The 17,313-nt window shown below is 47.7% G+C and overlaps 1 protein-coding gene across 2 annotated transcripts in view; it reads left to right on the top strand.

Moving 5' to 3' along the window:
* The first annotated feature begins 3,400 nt into the window (after window positions 1-3,400).
* The window catches only part of RBM41 (RNA binding motif protein 41), a 40,186-nt gene continuing 26,273 nt past the window's right edge, over window positions 3,401-17,313 (top strand). Inside the window, exons 1-7 of one of the 2 annotated variants that reach the window (XM_032772218.2) lie at window positions 3,401-3,458; window positions 5,737-5,853; window positions 6,458-6,650; window positions 6,998-7,202; window positions 8,947-9,341; window positions 11,323-11,470; window positions 11,881-12,616. In XM_032772218.2, the coding sequence (XP_032628109.1) occupies window positions 3,451-3,458; window positions 5,737-5,853; window positions 6,458-6,650; window positions 6,998-7,202; window positions 8,947-9,341; window positions 11,323-11,470; window positions 11,881-12,059 (1,245 nt within the window). In that variant the 5' untranslated portion in view covers window positions 3,401-3,450 and the 3' untranslated portion in view covers window positions 12,060-12,616. Of the gene's footprint in view, window positions 3,459-5,736; window positions 5,854-6,457; window positions 6,651-6,997; window positions 7,203-8,946; window positions 9,342-11,322; window positions 11,471-11,880; window positions 12,617-17,313 lie in introns of those variants that run through there. The other variant, XM_075068718.1, reaches the window with a different exon arrangement.

The following is a 17,313-nucleotide window of genomic DNA, read 5'->3' as shown; positions in this document are numbered from 1 at the left end:
TGCTTCCTTTGCTTTAATAAGTTTTTTAAATTTATCCAGCACATTTAAGCTTGCTTGTCTGTTTTTTCGTTGGTTAAATAAAATTTTAAAGTGCAGTGGGGCTGGGCATTTGTAACTGAATTCCATATTCCATCCAAATGGAGCTTGACAAAAATCACAAGTGAAAAATTAATCTACTAAAGAAATACACTATTCATCATTTTCTAACTGTAAATATTAATATTAATTTGAGAGAAAATTACTTAAATATGTACAAATATAGCATATCCTGCTGAGCAGAAAGTATCAAATTTAGTGTATAGGCTATATTTTATTGCAGATCATGTTTTAGTGGTTAGCCAACTAATAAGAATAAACTTTTATTTAGCAAACTAAAGTACAAATGCAAGACTGAAATCAGTCCATCCTGAATTGGGCCTGTTTCACTTCTGAAAACTTGGTTTGCATTCTGCTGTCTGTAATAAGTTGGGTGCTCCCTTCCTGCTTGTACTCCACAAATCTTTTCTGAGATGTCATAACTTCAAAGATGGTGTAGCAGGTTACAGGGAAAATTGTTGGTGTGTTGCTCCCTGATGCTAGAGAAACAAGGTGGGTGAGGTAATATCGTTTATTGGACCAGCTGATGTTGGTGAAAGACACGCTTTCAAGCTATACAGAGCTCTTCAGGTCTTGGTGTAGCTCAAAAGCTCACCCACCTCTCTCCAGAGGAAAACTGGCACTTTAGAAACACTTAACCCGGGATTTACAAAGGTATTTGACTTCAGTGGAAGTTAGGAACCTAAATACATTTGTGGATCTGGGCCTTATCTTCTAGCACTTGTAGTGTTCAATGAGCTCTTCCATACCACATGGATTGTGAGGGTAAGTGGCAGTAGACATCTATCTTTTATATAGTTTTAAACTGATTTTGTTGTTTGTGGGAATATGGTGAAACTGGATTGATCTTAATTTGTACCGTAACTTGCTGATGGAGAAGGAGCAGTTTCCCTACCCGACTCTCTTTGACTCCAGTTCACTAGATACATGGATATCTCCAAACCAATGCTAATAAAATAGAGATGTTAATGCATGCTGCTCTTCCTCCTCACTTGGTTTGCCCCATCGCTCCAGTTGCCACCTGCGATATAGTAAGGGCCTAAGTGTCCTGACATTTACTGACTTTGACAGTTACTCTTGCCACTCAGTTCCTATACTGCCCTATTTGGATGAAAATTTAGTGTAATAAGGGGGGCAGGGACTTGTCTGTGTTTTTGTACAGCACTTGGCCTGAGGGGGCCCTGATTGTGGTTGGTGCCTAGGACCCACCATAATCAATGTGGTGATTACTAGCAGGCCACCCTGCATAGCAGGGCCATAGCTATGCTGGGGCTAGGGTGACCAGCTGTCCGGTTTTGGACTGGAACACTCGGTCGAAAAGGCCTGATGGCTCTGGTCAGCACCACTGAATATCTGGTTTGTGCTGCTGCAGAGGGGCTGGCAAGCTTCCTTCTAGCACCGTGGCCCATCTGGCTCCCAGGTCCAAAAGCAGCTGGCATGTCCAGCTCCTAGCTTTAAGGGCTGCTGGGCGAGGGGAGGGGATGTCTGTATGCTTGCCCTGCTCACAGGCACAGCTCCTATTGGCTGAGTCTGGGCACAGGAGGAACTAGTGCCACTGGCGAGTGCTCAGCAGGTGCCTTTTGAGGTGTTGTGCGTGCTTCTCCCACTGTTGCCTGGCCCTCTTCTCATGTGGCTTGCTCAAGCTGCGGCATGTGCCCTGCTGTGAACCATGGTCTGTCACCTCATCACCAGCACCCAGGAGTTGGAGGTATGTGTATTCCCCTCTCCCAGTGCTTGCAATGGAGAAGTATCCCCATCACACCCCACACTCCCATCATAGCATCTCTCCCATGTCCCATCCTGTCCCATCCCATCCCTGTACCACTTACAGTGCTCTCCCACCCATCCTCTCCATATCCCAGAGCTGCCCCCCCATGTCCCTCACCCCCTGCACCCCTTTCATCACCACACCCTGCTGCATTCCCATTATGGTTCTATATACCTCACATCCTCATGCACCTGTAGCCTTCTGCCTCCCTCTCCTCTCTCCACTGCCCCCTCTCACCCCCACCCTGCTCTTATCCTTGGCCTCTTTCCCTCCCCATCCTCCCTTCCTTCCTGGCTGTGTGATTTTGGCAGCCCCTGGAAGAGTATATGGAAAAAGTGTCTCTGTGTAGGCAAGTATGTCTTTGTGTAGAGAGATGCATGTATTGCTGCATGTGTATATACTTCTGTGAATAAAATTTGTACCTTAACTCTTTGCCTCATTCCTTTTGCTGGTTTGGCACAAGAAAATAGATGGCATAAAATATGTATTCATTTCATAACAAGTTGTTAAAAGAAGGGAACTGTAAAAGAAACCTTATTTCTTAAACAGTGAATGCAATTACTAATGTATCATTGCTCCCCACCCTTCTCTAGCCACATAATAAATTCTTTGATGCAGACTCTTTTTATGTGTACATCTAGCACCTACCACCCTGGAGCCCTGATCTGATTTGGGATCTCTAGGTACTAAACAACAATTGTAGTAATAAAAAACGTGGAAGTATGTGTTAGTGCATGCTAGATATGTACATATGAATACATGTGTATCTGCATGTAGGGGTGGGAGTGTGTAAAAACTGATTTATTTTTATAGATATTGGGTCAGGTGTGCATTTCTGTGGTTGTGCTCTATGGATTTGTATTTGGGCTGTGGGAGTAAGCCTTTAATGGACCCATTGCAGCTGTGATAAGGTGTGGTCCTAATTCCACACATACAATTACAGTAACTTTAGTGAACCAAAACCATGGAGCTGGTTATGAAAAATGGGAAGAGGGGAGGGTAAAAATCATGCAAACCTTAGTGAATTTTTTTTTTAAATTACCCTTATTGACTATTTTGCTGCCAGCTCTAGTATCCTGTAGCAAATAAAATGTGAACTTAGCATGATCTAGGTGCCAAAACAACCCTAAGCCTGGTTGGGCCTTGCAGCGAAAATGAGCATGTGAGTGAAGGTGGGGGAGAGCAAATGTGGGAGGGACAGGGGATGCAGTGGGCTCAGGAAGGGGTGGAACAGTGGGCAGGACAAGGGCCTTGGGGTTTTCGGGAATTAGAAAGTTGGCAAACCTAGCTGGGGCAAGGGGCTGTAGCTCACGTGCCCCAGTCCGTCTGACCCAGCTCCCTGACAGGAAAGCTGGTCGGCTTCTGGTGCATGGGAATGGGGCGTGGTTAATAAGGCCAGCCGCGCTCTGGCTGACTCTTATGGGACGCCAACGGGGGCATAGCTGAGCCTGGCCGCACTACAACAACCAGCAGCCCCTGGAGCCTGCCCCGCCCCTCCACTCGGGCCCTGCCGCACGGTGCTCCTGGGAGTTGCAGTCCAGGCCTTGAGCTGGCTGCGGGAGCGGGAAGTGTTGGGGGCCGGAGCCATGCGGAGGTGAGAGGGGAGGGTTGTCTCGGATCTCGCAACCGGGCGCTTAGTGACTCCCCTGGGGGCAGCCAGGGCCGGGGCTGCTGCTGGGTTCGGGCAGCTGGAGGGCCGGGCGGGGAGGCAGAAAAGGGGTGGCTCTGTGGGAGGATGTGGGAGTGGGGTGCTCTGGGGGAGGGAGGAAGGGGAGCTAGGGGAAAGGAAGAGGGTTGGGGCATGCTGGGGCCTGCAGAGTTGTGGGTGCTCTGGAAGCGGGGGATGGGGAAAGGATGATGACTGGGTGTTGGGGATGCTCAGGTTGGGGGAAGATGAGGACTGGGGGGTTGAGGGTGCTCTGAAGGAGGAAGAGGGTGCTCTGGGGGTAGAAGGGAGGGGAGATGGGAGGCAGCAGGGCGGAAGGATAGGGGGTGCTGGAGGCTGCAGAGTTGGGGTGCTCTGGGAAGGAAGGGAGAGGATGGGGAAAGATGACTGGGGTTGGGGATGCTCAGGTGGTGAGAAGATGAGGGTTGTGGTGCTCTGGAGGAAGAGGGGGAGTTTGGGGGCAGGAAGGAAGGATGGATGGGGAGTTGAGGTGCTCTGGGAAGAAAAAATGGGAGTTGAAGGTGTTCTGAGGGAGTGATTTCCTTGTATGCAAGTTCCTATGAGATTCTTCTAATGCAGACAACCTGTACATGAATTCTAGCATTGCCAGCTCTTGTGATTTTATTGCGAGTCCTACAATACTTAATGTTTTTCTTGAAGCCCTAGTTCCTGGAATCATGAGAGAGCAACAATATCTCGGCTTCCATTTAAAAAAAAAAAGGTACTAGCTCTAGTGATGGCAGAGAAAAGCTTGAAAACATCAAGCGAGTTTGCCGTAAAGGATCTTAAACCTCAACAAAAATAAAATTCCCAGTATTTATTATTTTAAAATAAATCTAATTATTTCAGTGGGTGGCCTAAGTCATGATTTTTGAGGTTTTGGGTTGGCCATCTTGCAATCTTTCATGATCCCGTCACCCCCTGGAGTCTCCAGGGCCAGCATTAGAATTGCTGGGACCCAGGGCTGAAGCTGAAGCCTGAGCTCAACCCCCACCCAAGGTGGTGTGGGTTGGGCTGTGGCCCCCTCTTCCGCCATCCAAGGTGGTGGGGCTAGGGCTTCAGCCCCCTCCTGGGGTCATGTAGTAACTTGGTTGTCGGAAGAGGGTCGCAATGCAATGAAGTTTGAGAATGCCTGGGATAGATCATTTGAAATTGCCCTGTCTTTTTCAGTCCCTCTGAAGCATCTAGCACCAGCCACCGTCAGAGACAGGATATTGGGCTAGATGGACCATTGTTCTGATCTAGTATGGCTGTTCTTAAGTTATTATACTGGCACTTTCTAAGCTTTCATTTAAAAACAAAGTGAAGTTTCTAGCTTTGATTGTTGTGAAGAAACCTTCACCCAACGCTGGGCTGTTTGCCCAAATGTTCCCCAGTGCATGGCTCTCTGCCTCAGTTTAGAGCCAGCCTGAAACAATTGCCCTAGGAGAGGTGTGAGCAGCTCCATTCATACCAATAAAGTATTAAGATTCAGGCTTTAATAAGTGTTTAGACATCTGCGTTGTTAATCATTTCACTGTTCATAACTTTTGCAGGAACATCCTGTGCCTCTAAGATTGGGAGTTGGACTTGAGAATTGTATCAAGTATTTCTTCCCTAACCCTATTCTGACCTTGGTACAGGCACTGAGAGAAGGAAACACAAAGCCACAGAACAGTAGATGTCAATGTCCTTTAAAGTTCTGTATGAAATAACAAATGCAAGGCAATGTGCCATGTGTGGAGCAAGTTCTCCCTTAGAAAGGCGGATTGATAATCAGGTTTATAACTATGTTCAAGCACGCTGCCAACTTTCTGCTTTCTTTGACGGACTCTGATGGCTTTATTTTTTATTTTGGAGGGGGGATTTGCACTGAGTCATTTGAAGCTAGGCAGGATTAATTTTTTAAAAGAGATCTTCCCTAAATAAAAATTACAGGAATGTGAATTAAAAAAAAATGTTCCTAGGATATTTTTAATTTTCCAAAAATCATCTGTGTGCATTTCTAATTGACATCAGTGAGAGTTTTGCCATGAAGGTTATTTTTAGTTTCATCTTGTGCTTTATAGTCCATCTGAACTGTCACATTGTCTTCCTAGTGTTCTGATAAAGGGCTGAAAGACTATCTGTAGCATTATAAATATGGTAGATTTGGGTGTGTGGGGAGGGGGAGAGTAAAGCACTCTCTGTAACTTACTGACTCCCTCTGTTGTGTTTCCACGCACAGGATCAACAGCAGCCTGTCTAGTGATGATTTCCTCTTGGAGGATCTGGAGACAGAAGGAGAGAGGCAGCTGAAGAGCCTCCTTCATCATCAGCTTGATACTGCTGTCTCCATTGAACAGTAAGTATTGAACTAGCCAGCATTTCCCAGCAAAGCACAAGGCTAAAGGCTGCCCTTGCTGGCACTTGGGTGCTGGCAGACAGAGCACATTCAGAGTATTGAGGGCAGCACCACCAACAGTACAACAGCATTAATGCTGTAGCATGAAGGTGGTGAGGAGATACTGTTGTAGGTAAGTCATTGACAAACACATGGAGACAGGTTGCACAAGCAGAGCTTCCTGTGCTGTCTCTCACTCAAGCAGTGAGCTCTGGAGCATGACTCTCAGGGAGCACTGGAGCATGGTTCTTTCTCCCAGCATTCTCATCATGCAAACACATAATGTAGTTAGATTTTTCAGCCACTTGGTGACACTGCACATAATAGAAATATATACTGCTTGATGCGCCCCTGCCTTATAATCTTATAGTATCAGGTAAAAGAATGTGGAATGTGCCGAGGTTAGAGAGGACAGCACCTTCAGAAGCACAGCATCTCTGGTGCCCATGCTAGGCTGCTGGTGGTGAGAGCATGTCCAGGTTTATATAAAGGCCAGGATCCTACCCTCCACACTTAACTTCTGAGCCCTAAGGACTTCTCACTTTGCTGTTGATTTGTGTTGCAGGTGCGTGTCCAAGCGAAGATGCTTCGCCCCAGCTGCTCTTTACAAGCCCTTTGGAGAGGGGGCGGCAGGGACTCTGACCTTATCGCAGTTCCAGGCACTGCAGGAGAGTGAGCAAGAAACAGCCTCTCTTCGGGAACTGGGGCTCTCAGACTCAGAGATCCTGCTCTGGAAGAACCATGCTTCAGCAGATAAGGTGGGGAAGGAGCTTTACTAGCAACTGCAGGAACCTGGAATCCAGCATAGAGGGCCCTCTAGAACATAATGGAGTCTGGAGTCCAAAGCTCTGCAGAGGATATTAATAATAGCCAATAATAAATTGCAGCTTTTAAGGCACCTTAAGCATTCTACCAAGGAATGGCTAACAGTCCGTCTACGTTCCATAGAGCTGCATTCACAAATAGGTAGAGCCCTGTATGGATACAAAATTTATATCCGTTGATATAAATCGGTATCCACAGAACTGCTCTTATTGCTAATCAGTGCCCCTCTAGTGTGAATTGGGTGGGTTTTCTCCTAAGCAATGCTGCTACTGCATTTCAGGGCTCTGGGCTGGGAGCAGCCCCTGAAGCCATGCGGGAACGGCTGCGAGCCATCCAGGAGAAGATCACAGAGCACCAGCGCATTTTATCCCTGCCGCAGAGGTTTGCTGGCAGCAAACAGCTGAACCGGAGGGAGATGGAGATTGAGAATGCGCTTTTCCAGGGGACAGACCGTCACTCCTTCCTGCGGGCACTCTACCACCAAGGTATATGGGCTCCCCAATGCCATCAGGGTGGGAGTAACTCACAGAGCACCTGGAAGTGCAGGAGCAAGTGTTCTGTGAACGTAGATCTGGGGTGTGTCCTCCTTGTCCTTTCTCCCTGAAGAAATGGTTCTACTTCTGGACTGTGTGATGCGAGGGGAGGAGCTATTTTCCTTTTTCCCAGAACATCTTGCATGAACCGACCATTTAAAGAAAGGACTTTCTAGCATATGAGTTTGCACAGAGCCACTGTCGGAATGAACACGCCCCCACTCGCAGGCTGAATTCGACGCTCTCTGACAGCTGTGCAACACAGCTGGTTCACTGGGATGGCATGGGTGTAGCTGAGACAGAGTTCAGCCTGTATGTATAATAGCAGCATGTAACCTGGTTCTCTTATTAATTATTTATACTGCCGTAGTGCCAAGAGGGCCAACCAAAATCAGTGTCTGTTGTGCTAGGCAGAGTAAATACACATAGTAAGACTGTCCCTATCCTGAATTTTTATCAGGCTAAATATACAAGACAGACACTGGGTGGGACGGAAACTGACTTGGCCAAGGTCACCCAGCAGGGTCAGTGGCAGAGTCAGAACTAGAACCCAGGTGTCCTGATTCCCAGCCCAGGACCCTCTCCACTTCACCACACTACCTCTCACCTGAGCATCACTTTTCTCCTGCCCCTTTGTTGTATTCTTTCTCACAATCTGACCCTTAGGCAGTGGTATCTAGCACTGCCCTAGGCGACCGCGGAAACACATCATACACCAGATCATAGCAAGGGTCACATTTAAAGAAGTATTGCAAGCCTAACAATTAGGTTTTGTTTGTTAGAAAAACTGCTTAAAGCAGGTGCTTTTCACAACTTATTTCTAAAAATGTCTTTTGATTACTATTGTTGTTGTTGTTTGTATTATTAGAGTGGTTAGAAGCCCTGGTCATTGACCAGGGCCCCATTGTGCTAGGCACTGTACAAACACAGTACAGAAGGATGGTCCTTGCTCCAAAGAGCTGACAATCTAATGACCTTGATTCCCCATTCCCACCTACAGCTGCAGCGTCCAGGAAGTGCAACTGCTAGTGGACTAACCCCTCTGGTGTTACACTGCACTCTGCTGAGACACCAACACAGTAAAAAAGCACCCTATTTAATGCTACGTGGATGGGGGGAAAGTTTTTCATTTTTCCCTTGCTTCCATTAAATAAACGAAGGCAGATATTATTGGTCACCCTGGCAAGGAAGCTCCTTTAAATCCCTGATTTTTAACCTGCTAGTGTCCCTGAAAGCTCAACAAAACATGTTTGTTCAAAATAACATTTTAAAAAGCTGCATGGCAGGAAATAAGCTTCACTAGCTATAAGCACAGACCAGGTGGAGAAAGTTCTCTGCTAGCTGGAGTGCAGGGGAACCAGTTAGCGTGCTGATCTCTGGAATATATTGAAATCAAGTGACAGATTATAAAGTCCACAGGATAATTGAGTTGGGAATGAGAGTCATACAAAACATTCTGGTAGAGTTGCTCTTCTTCCCAGAAACCTGTTCTAATCTGTAATACCATCAGTTACTGCTGGCAGTCTACATTTTGCCTTTCAATAACCCCCAGTCTCCTGCTGGAGGTTGGACTGAGCTGCCCCAGAGCAGAACTTCCTGTCTTTGGGGCCCAGGCTCTAGCTCTACCCAGTGATCTTTTCATTTACTTGTGGTGGTGGGTTTTGTCATGTCACCATATTTCTTTACTGTGGATTAGATGAAGCTCAGAAGAGGATGGTGAATGAAAAGGACCCCATGGGTCACTTGGAGACTGTCTGTCAAGAGATGCTGAAAAAGCCATTGCCTGGGGAATCCCAGTCTACAGAAAGTGATCCATGCTTGCCTTGTTTCCCCTCCCCAAGTGGACCTGTGATTAAGGGTACCACACAGCTTCTGGATCAGGGAGAGCAGACGGAACAATATGGAGGTCCCAGCCTCCCCGTGATTAAGGCAGCAGGGGCTGTGGTCCAGAGACCCATCCTGGGGTCTACAACTGTAAAGGAGCCCGTGGAGTTCATCCCAGAAGAGGAGATTCGCAAGAATCGTCTCTCGGAGAAGGAGATCAGGAGCATCTCCCGGTTTTCCTCCTACGAGCCGGGAGAGCCAAGCAAGGTATGGTAAACATCAAGCTGAGGGTCATAAACTGGGTATGTTCCCTCTTCCCAGTTATGATTGTACTGTATAAGCTGAGTGTAAAACTGGATGGAAAACTATTACCAGAGAGTAATTATCAGTGGTTCACAGTCATGATGGAAGAGCATATCAAGTGCGGTCGCACAGGGATCAGTTCTGTTAAGTATCTTCATCAATGATTTAGATAATGGCATAGAGAGTACACTTATAAAGTCTGCGGACAGTACCAAGCTGGGAGAGGTTGCAAGTGCTTTGGAGAATAGGATTAAAATACAAAATGATCTGGACAAACTGGAGAAATGCTCTGAAGTAAATAGGATGAAATTCAATAAGGACAAATGCAAAGACTACACTTAGGAAGGAACAATCAGTTGCACCCATACAAAATGGGAAATAATGCCTAGGAAGGAGTACTGTGGAAAGGGATCTTGGGGTCATAGTGGACCACAAGCTAAATATGAGTCAACAATGTAACACTGTTGCAGAGAAAGTGAACATCATTCTGGGATGTATTAGCAGGAGTGTTGTAAGCCAGACCTGAGAAGTAATTCTTCCGCTCTACTCCGTGCTGATCAGGCCTCAACTGGAGTATTTTGTCCAGTTCTGGGCACCACATTTCAGGAAAGATGTGGACAAATTGCAGAAAGTCCAGAGAAGAGCAAACAAATGATGAAAGGTCTAGAAAACATGACCTATGAGGGAAGATTGGAAAAAATTGAGTAGTCTAGTCTGGAGAAGAGGAGACATGATAACCGTTTTCAAGTATATAAAAGGCTGTTACAAGGAGAAGGGAGAAGAATTGTTCTTCTTAACCTCTGAGGATAGGACAAGAAGCAATGGGCTTAAATTGCAGCAAGGGTAGTTTAGGTTGGACATTAGGAAAAACTTCCTAACTGTCAGAGTGGTTAAGCACTGGAATAATTTGCCTAGGGAGGCTGTGGAATCTCCATCAGTGGAGATTTTGAAGAGCAGGTTAGACAAACACCTGTCAGGAATGGTCTAGATAATACTTCATCCTGCCATGAGTGCAGGGGACTGGACTAGATGACCTCTTGAGGTTCCTTCCAGTCCTTTGTTTCTATGCCCTAACGCAGAGCTCTGGGGACACTGTTCTGGCACCTGTATTAGATTTCTGGATGCCAGAGCCAGAAGGGGCTAGTGGGCAGAATCCTAATGGGTAAAGATTCCTGCTTGCTAATGATGGAGCATCACCAAATGAGTGTGTGCAGTTGCCTTCCAGCCAAAGGAGAAATAGTCTCCTCTGCTGGGAGAATAAAGATGCTTTTTGGAGTCCCCTGCTTAAATACTCCTAGGATACCTAACTGCCAGCCATACTTCAAACCCAGCTGCAGATGGACTATAGTGGGAGGAAGATCTCTGGCTCTCAGAGACCTAGACAGACATAGTGCTGTCTCCATAACTAGTCATGAGCAATCTGAATGCCTTCCCACAATGCTATGTTTAAAACTTGTTTAACAGGCAGCAAGCGCTCATGATATAAATAACTGGAGCCAACAAGAACCTATGTAGATATAGCATGATACAGCCTCAAAAAAGCTATAAGATGCTGTCCTATATGTGCCCATCTCTGTCTTATAAACATACAACCACCAGTGTGGGGAAGGGGGAGGGCTGTGGGGGTGGCGGTGAGAGGGGCAGCGCCAGCCCCTCCCCATGTGGAGCAGAAAGGGCTGAAGGGGAGTGAGAATGGCAGGGCCAGCCCCTCCCTGTGTGGGGCAGAGAGGGCTGTAGGGGGAATGAGAGGGGCAGGGCCAGCCCCTCCCTGTGTTGGGTGGGGAGCTGTAGGGGGCGAGAGAGGCATGGGCAACCCCTTCCGGTGTGTGGCAGAGAGGAGCTGTGAGGGAGAGAGAGGGGAGTTAGCTGTATAGAGATGGCCCTTCTCACACAAGTCTGTGGTGACTCTTTCTCTCTCACCGCTGTTGTTCTGGGGGCTGATTAGGTGCTGTATTTGAAGAACCTGAGCACTCGGGTGACAGTGAGGGAGTTGGTCTCGCTGTTTGCTCGGTTCCAGGAGAAGGATGGCCCACCGATCCAGTTCCGCCTGCTGAGTGGCCGCATGAGGGGCCAGGCCTTTATCACCTTTCCCAGTGAGTCGCTCAGCTGCATCTCACAGGCCTTTCCTGATGAGTGACGGTGCAGTGTCAGCTCTGCACTGTGCTGGAAGGGCTATGCTCCCTGGGGTAGGAGGGGAATTTGGCCACTATGCTTATCTGACCTCAGCATCCCCACACTGCCCCAGTGAAGAATTCCAGCCCTCCCATAGAATAAGGGGGATTCAGTGTCATATGCTCACTCAATGGTGGCATTCCCCACACACTGCTCTATCAATGAGCTCCCAGCACTGTGCTGTATAACAGTGCACAAGAGCTAGAAATGGCCAGAAGACCACATGATCCCGAGGTCTGTGCTTCAACCCAGTGGGCTTGAGAGCAGAGCTGGTTGTAAGAGCAGTTATATGTGCCCTGTAACCTGATCTCACTTTACTCTCCTGTTCCAGGTGTCGAGGTTGCACGGAAAGCAATGCTGCTGGTGAACGGCTATAGCCTGATGGGGAGAATGCTGGTGATAGAGTTTGGGAAAAGTAAGGTGCAGTCATCAAGTGTTGACTCTGCCTCCCACACCTCGTGTGCCACCGCCAGTGCAGAGAAACCCACTACCCAACTAGTGGACAAGTAATCTGTGGAGCGTGTGTGGATCCTCATAGACTGTGGTTACTCACCTTTTGGAACAGTCCTTTAATGTTCTGATTCTGAGCTCAACATTCAGGTATATAAGTCCCAGCATGGGTCATGGGAGTCCTGAGAGCTAAGTTCCTTCAAGTGAGATGCAGAGGAAAGCTAGAGGCAGCCCCGCTCAGCATGGGACAGAGGTGACTCTTGGGATGACAGGAACAGAGGCAACCTCGCCTGGTGTAAGGCAGAAGGAATGCTGAGGTCAGTGGCTTGGTAACAGACGCTGGTCTGAAGGAGTCTGAGGATCTGAAATTGGTGTGTGTTTGAACACTCATACCATGCAGCATATTCTGAGGGCTGAGTCCTGTGCTGTATTCCATTCTGTATATAGTTTAAACAAATAGCTTTATGCTGTTTGCACAGGATGCCTGTTTTGTCACCACCTCCAGGGTAAGTGGTAGCTGTTCCTGCCTGTTTATATCTGTATTTTGGTGCTGCCTGCTGAATGGCATTTAAGGGGGGAGAATATGTGAATAAATGTGTTCAGGTTGTGTTTTCCTAGTGCATGTCTCAATTCCCCAGATGCTCCTCCGCCTTTTGCTCTCTCAGTATTGCAGGACAGCTGCATCCATCATCTCCTTTGCCTAGAAATTTCTGGAGACTGTAGAAGCCTTCTGCTTAGGGCCTTTCTTTTAGGACCAGGTATATTGTGCTTTGCAGACTCTAGATAGTAACAGCAGATCTCACTTCTTCCTCACAAGTTACTGTACTGGAGCAGACCAGCAGTGGTCTGTCTGGTCTGGGAGCCTGTCTCTGACAGTGGATAGCAGTGGAGGGTTCAGGAGAAAGACAGACATAAATGCCCCTCTGACCTCCCCTCATCCCATAGCCACACGATTGCATCAGTGTATTTGATTATACTGTGCTATGTGACTGGGAAAACGACTTGACCCCTCACTCTTGATCTACTAAAGCCCCAAAGCACAAAGATTGGTAGCCTTTGTAATTTTTCCCAGCTAGTCTCACTACAGATGCTGTTCTTGATATAAATGTTCAGTTGCTTTCTGAGAATTATGCTATTTTCTTCAGGAATAGCCTCCTCTGTCAATAAATATGGCAGGCTATTGTAATGTTTCTTCCCCACCAACCCGACTGTCTCTGTAGAGAAGCATTTGAGATCCCTTTGCCCACTGATTGATGGAACCAGATTTCATGGCTTTAACAGAGATAAGCTGTGCAACACCTGCCACATACCCAGAAGGGATGCTAGTTCCTTCCCCAAACATCCAGCTAGTAGCCCTACTGTCTGTTGCTTTTTTCTCCGCTTGTCTAGTCTACCCCTAGCCTATCAGTTTGATTTTTCTGGCTATTGTCAGCTCTCGGTAGCCTTTCATCATGTGTCATGCACAAAATCCAGGCTTGAGTTCAAACATCAAATGGAGGGATGTGTAGTGTCCTACTTGCAACGTTGGCATGGTGGGGGTGGCTTTAGAGCAAAACAAAAGTAGAATGCAGAAGTGTTACTACATCCACTCTTGAAGAATGCTCTTACACTACATAGTACAACAGAGTCTTTACAAACTCTGGAGGCTTAATTCTTCAAAACAGCAGTGTGATAGGCACAATGGCTGAGGAGCATTCTTGGACTCTTCAAACAGAGTTCCTTTGAGGCCCTGTCTGGTGGCCTCAGCCTGCTTAGTTCACATTGCCACGGAATGTTTGTGCATCACAATGGCGATAGTTCCAAGCTCAACATTGGCTGGGATTTAAATTTAATTTCATAGGGAGCGGAGAAGGTGGAATTTCCTTCCACTTTACAGGAGAGTAGAAAACAGAGGGACATGCCAGAGGTAGGTCTAGATTATCTATTTTGTTTCCTTTCATTGGCAAGTTTTTAATTCAGGTTACACCTTTTATGCCCACGCTTCCCTGAACGTCTGCATACTTCAATGATCATACAGAACTGATAGTGGGACTGGATGTTAGGATTAATTGCTGGACAGGGGGCAGGCAAATAGGGTGAGAGCTCCAGCAACAGGGGCCAAAATCACCTTTCCTAATTCATTTGGGCAAGTGGGGTGCATTAATTGGTACATGCATGCACTGAGATTGGGTAGAGTAAGTTCAAAAATCAAGACAGACCAAAAAACACAATATAGTCCTTAAAAAAACAAAACACAACACATGATTTTTTTGGGTCTGACTCATGATTTTTGATCGCTAGAGATTGGCAGTACAGGAGTAGGGTTAGTAGTTACTGTATTGCAAATTCCCAAATAGAGGACAATACGGGGAGGGGGGGGAGGAGGAGAGCTGGGGTAGAGAGTGCCGGTGGAGGCACTGCCTTTAGAGCTGGGTGCCGAGGGTGACCAGACAGCAAGTGTGAAAAATCAGGACCGGGGGTGGGGGGTAATAGGAGCCTATGTAAGAAAAAGACCCAAATATTGGGACAGTCCCTATAAACTTGGGGCATCTGGTCCCCCTGTGGGTGCCCAACTAGCAGCTGCCACTTTCTGAGCCTCCGGCAGCAGTGTATAAGTACAGCTGGCAAAGTCATGGACATTTACTCATTTCAAAAATCTTCCCTGATAGAGATTGGCTTCCTGATCTGGACATATGGAAATCTTAGTTACAGGAGAGTGAGAGTGGGGGAGACAGAGAAGGGCTGCTGCCCCAGGGGGTGGGTATGCAAATCGGTCTAGGTCTTTAGGGAGCTCATGTAGGGGATCAAGTATCAGAGGGGTAGCCGTGTTAGTCTGGATCTGTAAAAGCAGCAAAAGTCCTCTGGCACCTTATAAACTAACAGACATTTTGGAGCATGAGCTTTCTTGGGTGAATACCCACTTCGTCGGATGCAAGTAGTGGAAATTTCCCATATAGGAGATCTCTCATTAGGATAGGTGAGAAGGCCGCCATGTTACTGTACGGCCGTGGAAGTATCCCTTTGGAGGTCGCCATCTTTCTGTACGGCAGAGTGAAGGGGGAATCAGTATTGCTGTAGCGCAGGACGTGAAGACCTCCATGTTGCGGTACGGCAGCGAGCTCCTAGCAGGGGCCGCCATGTTGCTGTACGACACGGGACGGGACCTCCGCGGTGGGGGCCGCCATATTGCTGTGGTTGAGGGAGGAGGGGGTCTCGGCGTTGCTGCAGTCGGAGCTGTCACTGCGCGGGTCCCCGTCTTCTCCCGCTGGAGCCCGCGGCGCGGAGCGGTGGGCCGCCATGGCCCGGAGGCTGAACACGGAGCAGGGCATCCGCCTCAGCGCGGTAGGGGGGGGTCCGGGTCCGGGTCCAGGTCCGGGGCGGCGGGGCCCAGCCTGCGGGAGCCCGGCCCTGACCGCCCCGCTCTGTCGCTTTCCCCGCAGATGAGCCCGCGGTACCTGCAGAGCAACAGCACCAGCCACACGCGGCCCTTCAGCGCCATGGCCGAGCTGCTGGGTGAGGCCGGCTAGACACTGGGGACGCTTGGGGAACCGGGAGCTGGGCGAGGAGGCGGGGCGGGGGGCTGGAGGGCACTGGGGACGGTGTCTAGGGCACCGGTAGCTGTGCTGGGGGGACAGGGGCAGAGGGTTGGAGGGCACTGGGGAGGGTGTCTAGGGCACCGGTAGCTGTGCTGGGGGGACAGGGGCAGAGGGTTGGAGGGCACTGGGGAGGGTGTCCAGAACACCGGTAGCTGTGCTGTGGGGGCAGGGCAGGGGGTTGGAGGGCACGGGGAGGGTGTTCAGGACTAGCTGTGCTGGGGGCGGGGGCAGGGCACAGAAGTGGGAGGGCACTGGGGAGGGTGTTTGTGGTGCTGGTATTGGTTCTATATACTATATTAGTTGTTCTCAAACTGGTTGAGTTCATTTTAATGGGGTCACCAGTGACAGTGTTAGACTTGCTGGGGCCCAGGGCAGAAAGATCGAGTTTTTAAGTGAAGAGAAACTTCCACAATTGGATGGAGAAGGATGAAATGTTCTAGGACAGGCAATTTAAAAAATCCAAAGTGTTGACTGTTTGAACCTGCTCAGAAATTTGGAATGTTAGAATCAATTCCAGGTGAGATGAAATAATGGCAGTCAAAGGGGCATGGTCACTAGTTAACCATGATACAGTGAATATTATCATCACTTTTGTGGTGTGTGTCTACTTATAGACTAGATTACTGTGGTTTTGCAATTATCATACATTCTTTGACTGTGTCCTCTGACCATCAGTTCATGCTTCTTCAGCACAGTTTCCAACTGTACAAACTTTGAAGCAGCTGCAAGTAGCCAGTCATCTTAATTTTTTTTTTTAAGCATCTTGCCCACGTGATTCTTGCTTTCACCTCACATGCAGCATTCCCATCACCAGGTCTCTCAAATTCTACACACCTGATGCTCAAGACTGTCTGTGATCAGTCCTGCATGGGCTTAAGGGCTGATATTTTATGACCCTTCAGGATTACAAGAGAGCTTCCTCTTGGGACACTTCCTTCAAGCCCTGGAAGGTCTCAAGATATCAGTCTTAAAATCATGATCTTTTTATGTATAGAAAAGGCTCCTTTTTGAGAAATTCACATTGACTTCCTCTAAGCTGAATGTAAGTGAACTGAAGGTAACCATGGTACCTGGGTTTACAATGCAAGGGTTCCAATAACATTTTTATTTCTAAACCATTTTCCAAACAGTTCTGCAATGCAGACAGCACGTGCAGAATACACAAGGGTGGCACTGGGGTGGATTTTATTGGCCATTGTTCGAGTTGGCTTGCATAACTCATTTGTGGCTTCCTTACTCATAAAATATGTTCTCCTCTCAATCTCATTCTGTTTAAATCTTTACAGGAATACTATCGTATAACACAATTCTCTGAATGTGTAATTTATATTTACACACCCTTCTTCAGATAAGAAGCCCTTTTCTTGTGATGAGCAGTTTTGGGGAATATGGGAGAAATTAATAAGACGGGGACCTTTCAGCTTGGAAAAGAGACGACTAAGCTGGGGATATTATAGAGGTCTATAAAATCATGACTTGTGTGTAGAAAGTAACTAAGGAAGGGTTATTTAGTCCTCATAAGACAAGAACTAGGGGTCACCAAATGAAATTAATTGGCAGCAGGTTTAAAACAAACACAAGGAAGTATTTCTTCACACAACGCACATTCAACCCGTGGAACTCCTTGCCAGAAGATGCTGTGAAGGCCAAGACTATAACAGAGTTCAAAAAAGAACTAGTTAAGTTCATGTAGGATAGGTCCATCTATGGCTATTAGCCTGTGTTTTGCCAGAAGCTGG

Source organism: Chelonoidis abingdonii, chromosome 8 (assembly GCF_003597395.2).
Source record: "Chelonoidis abingdonii isolate Lonesome George chromosome 8, CheloAbing_2.0, whole genome shotgun sequence".
NCBI classification, from domain to species: domain Eukaryota; kingdom Metazoa; phylum Chordata; order Testudines; family Testudinidae; genus Chelonoidis; species Chelonoidis abingdonii.
The sequence above is the reverse complement of the archived record's forward strand: the minus strand, read 5'-3'. Positions and strand labels throughout refer to the sequence as shown.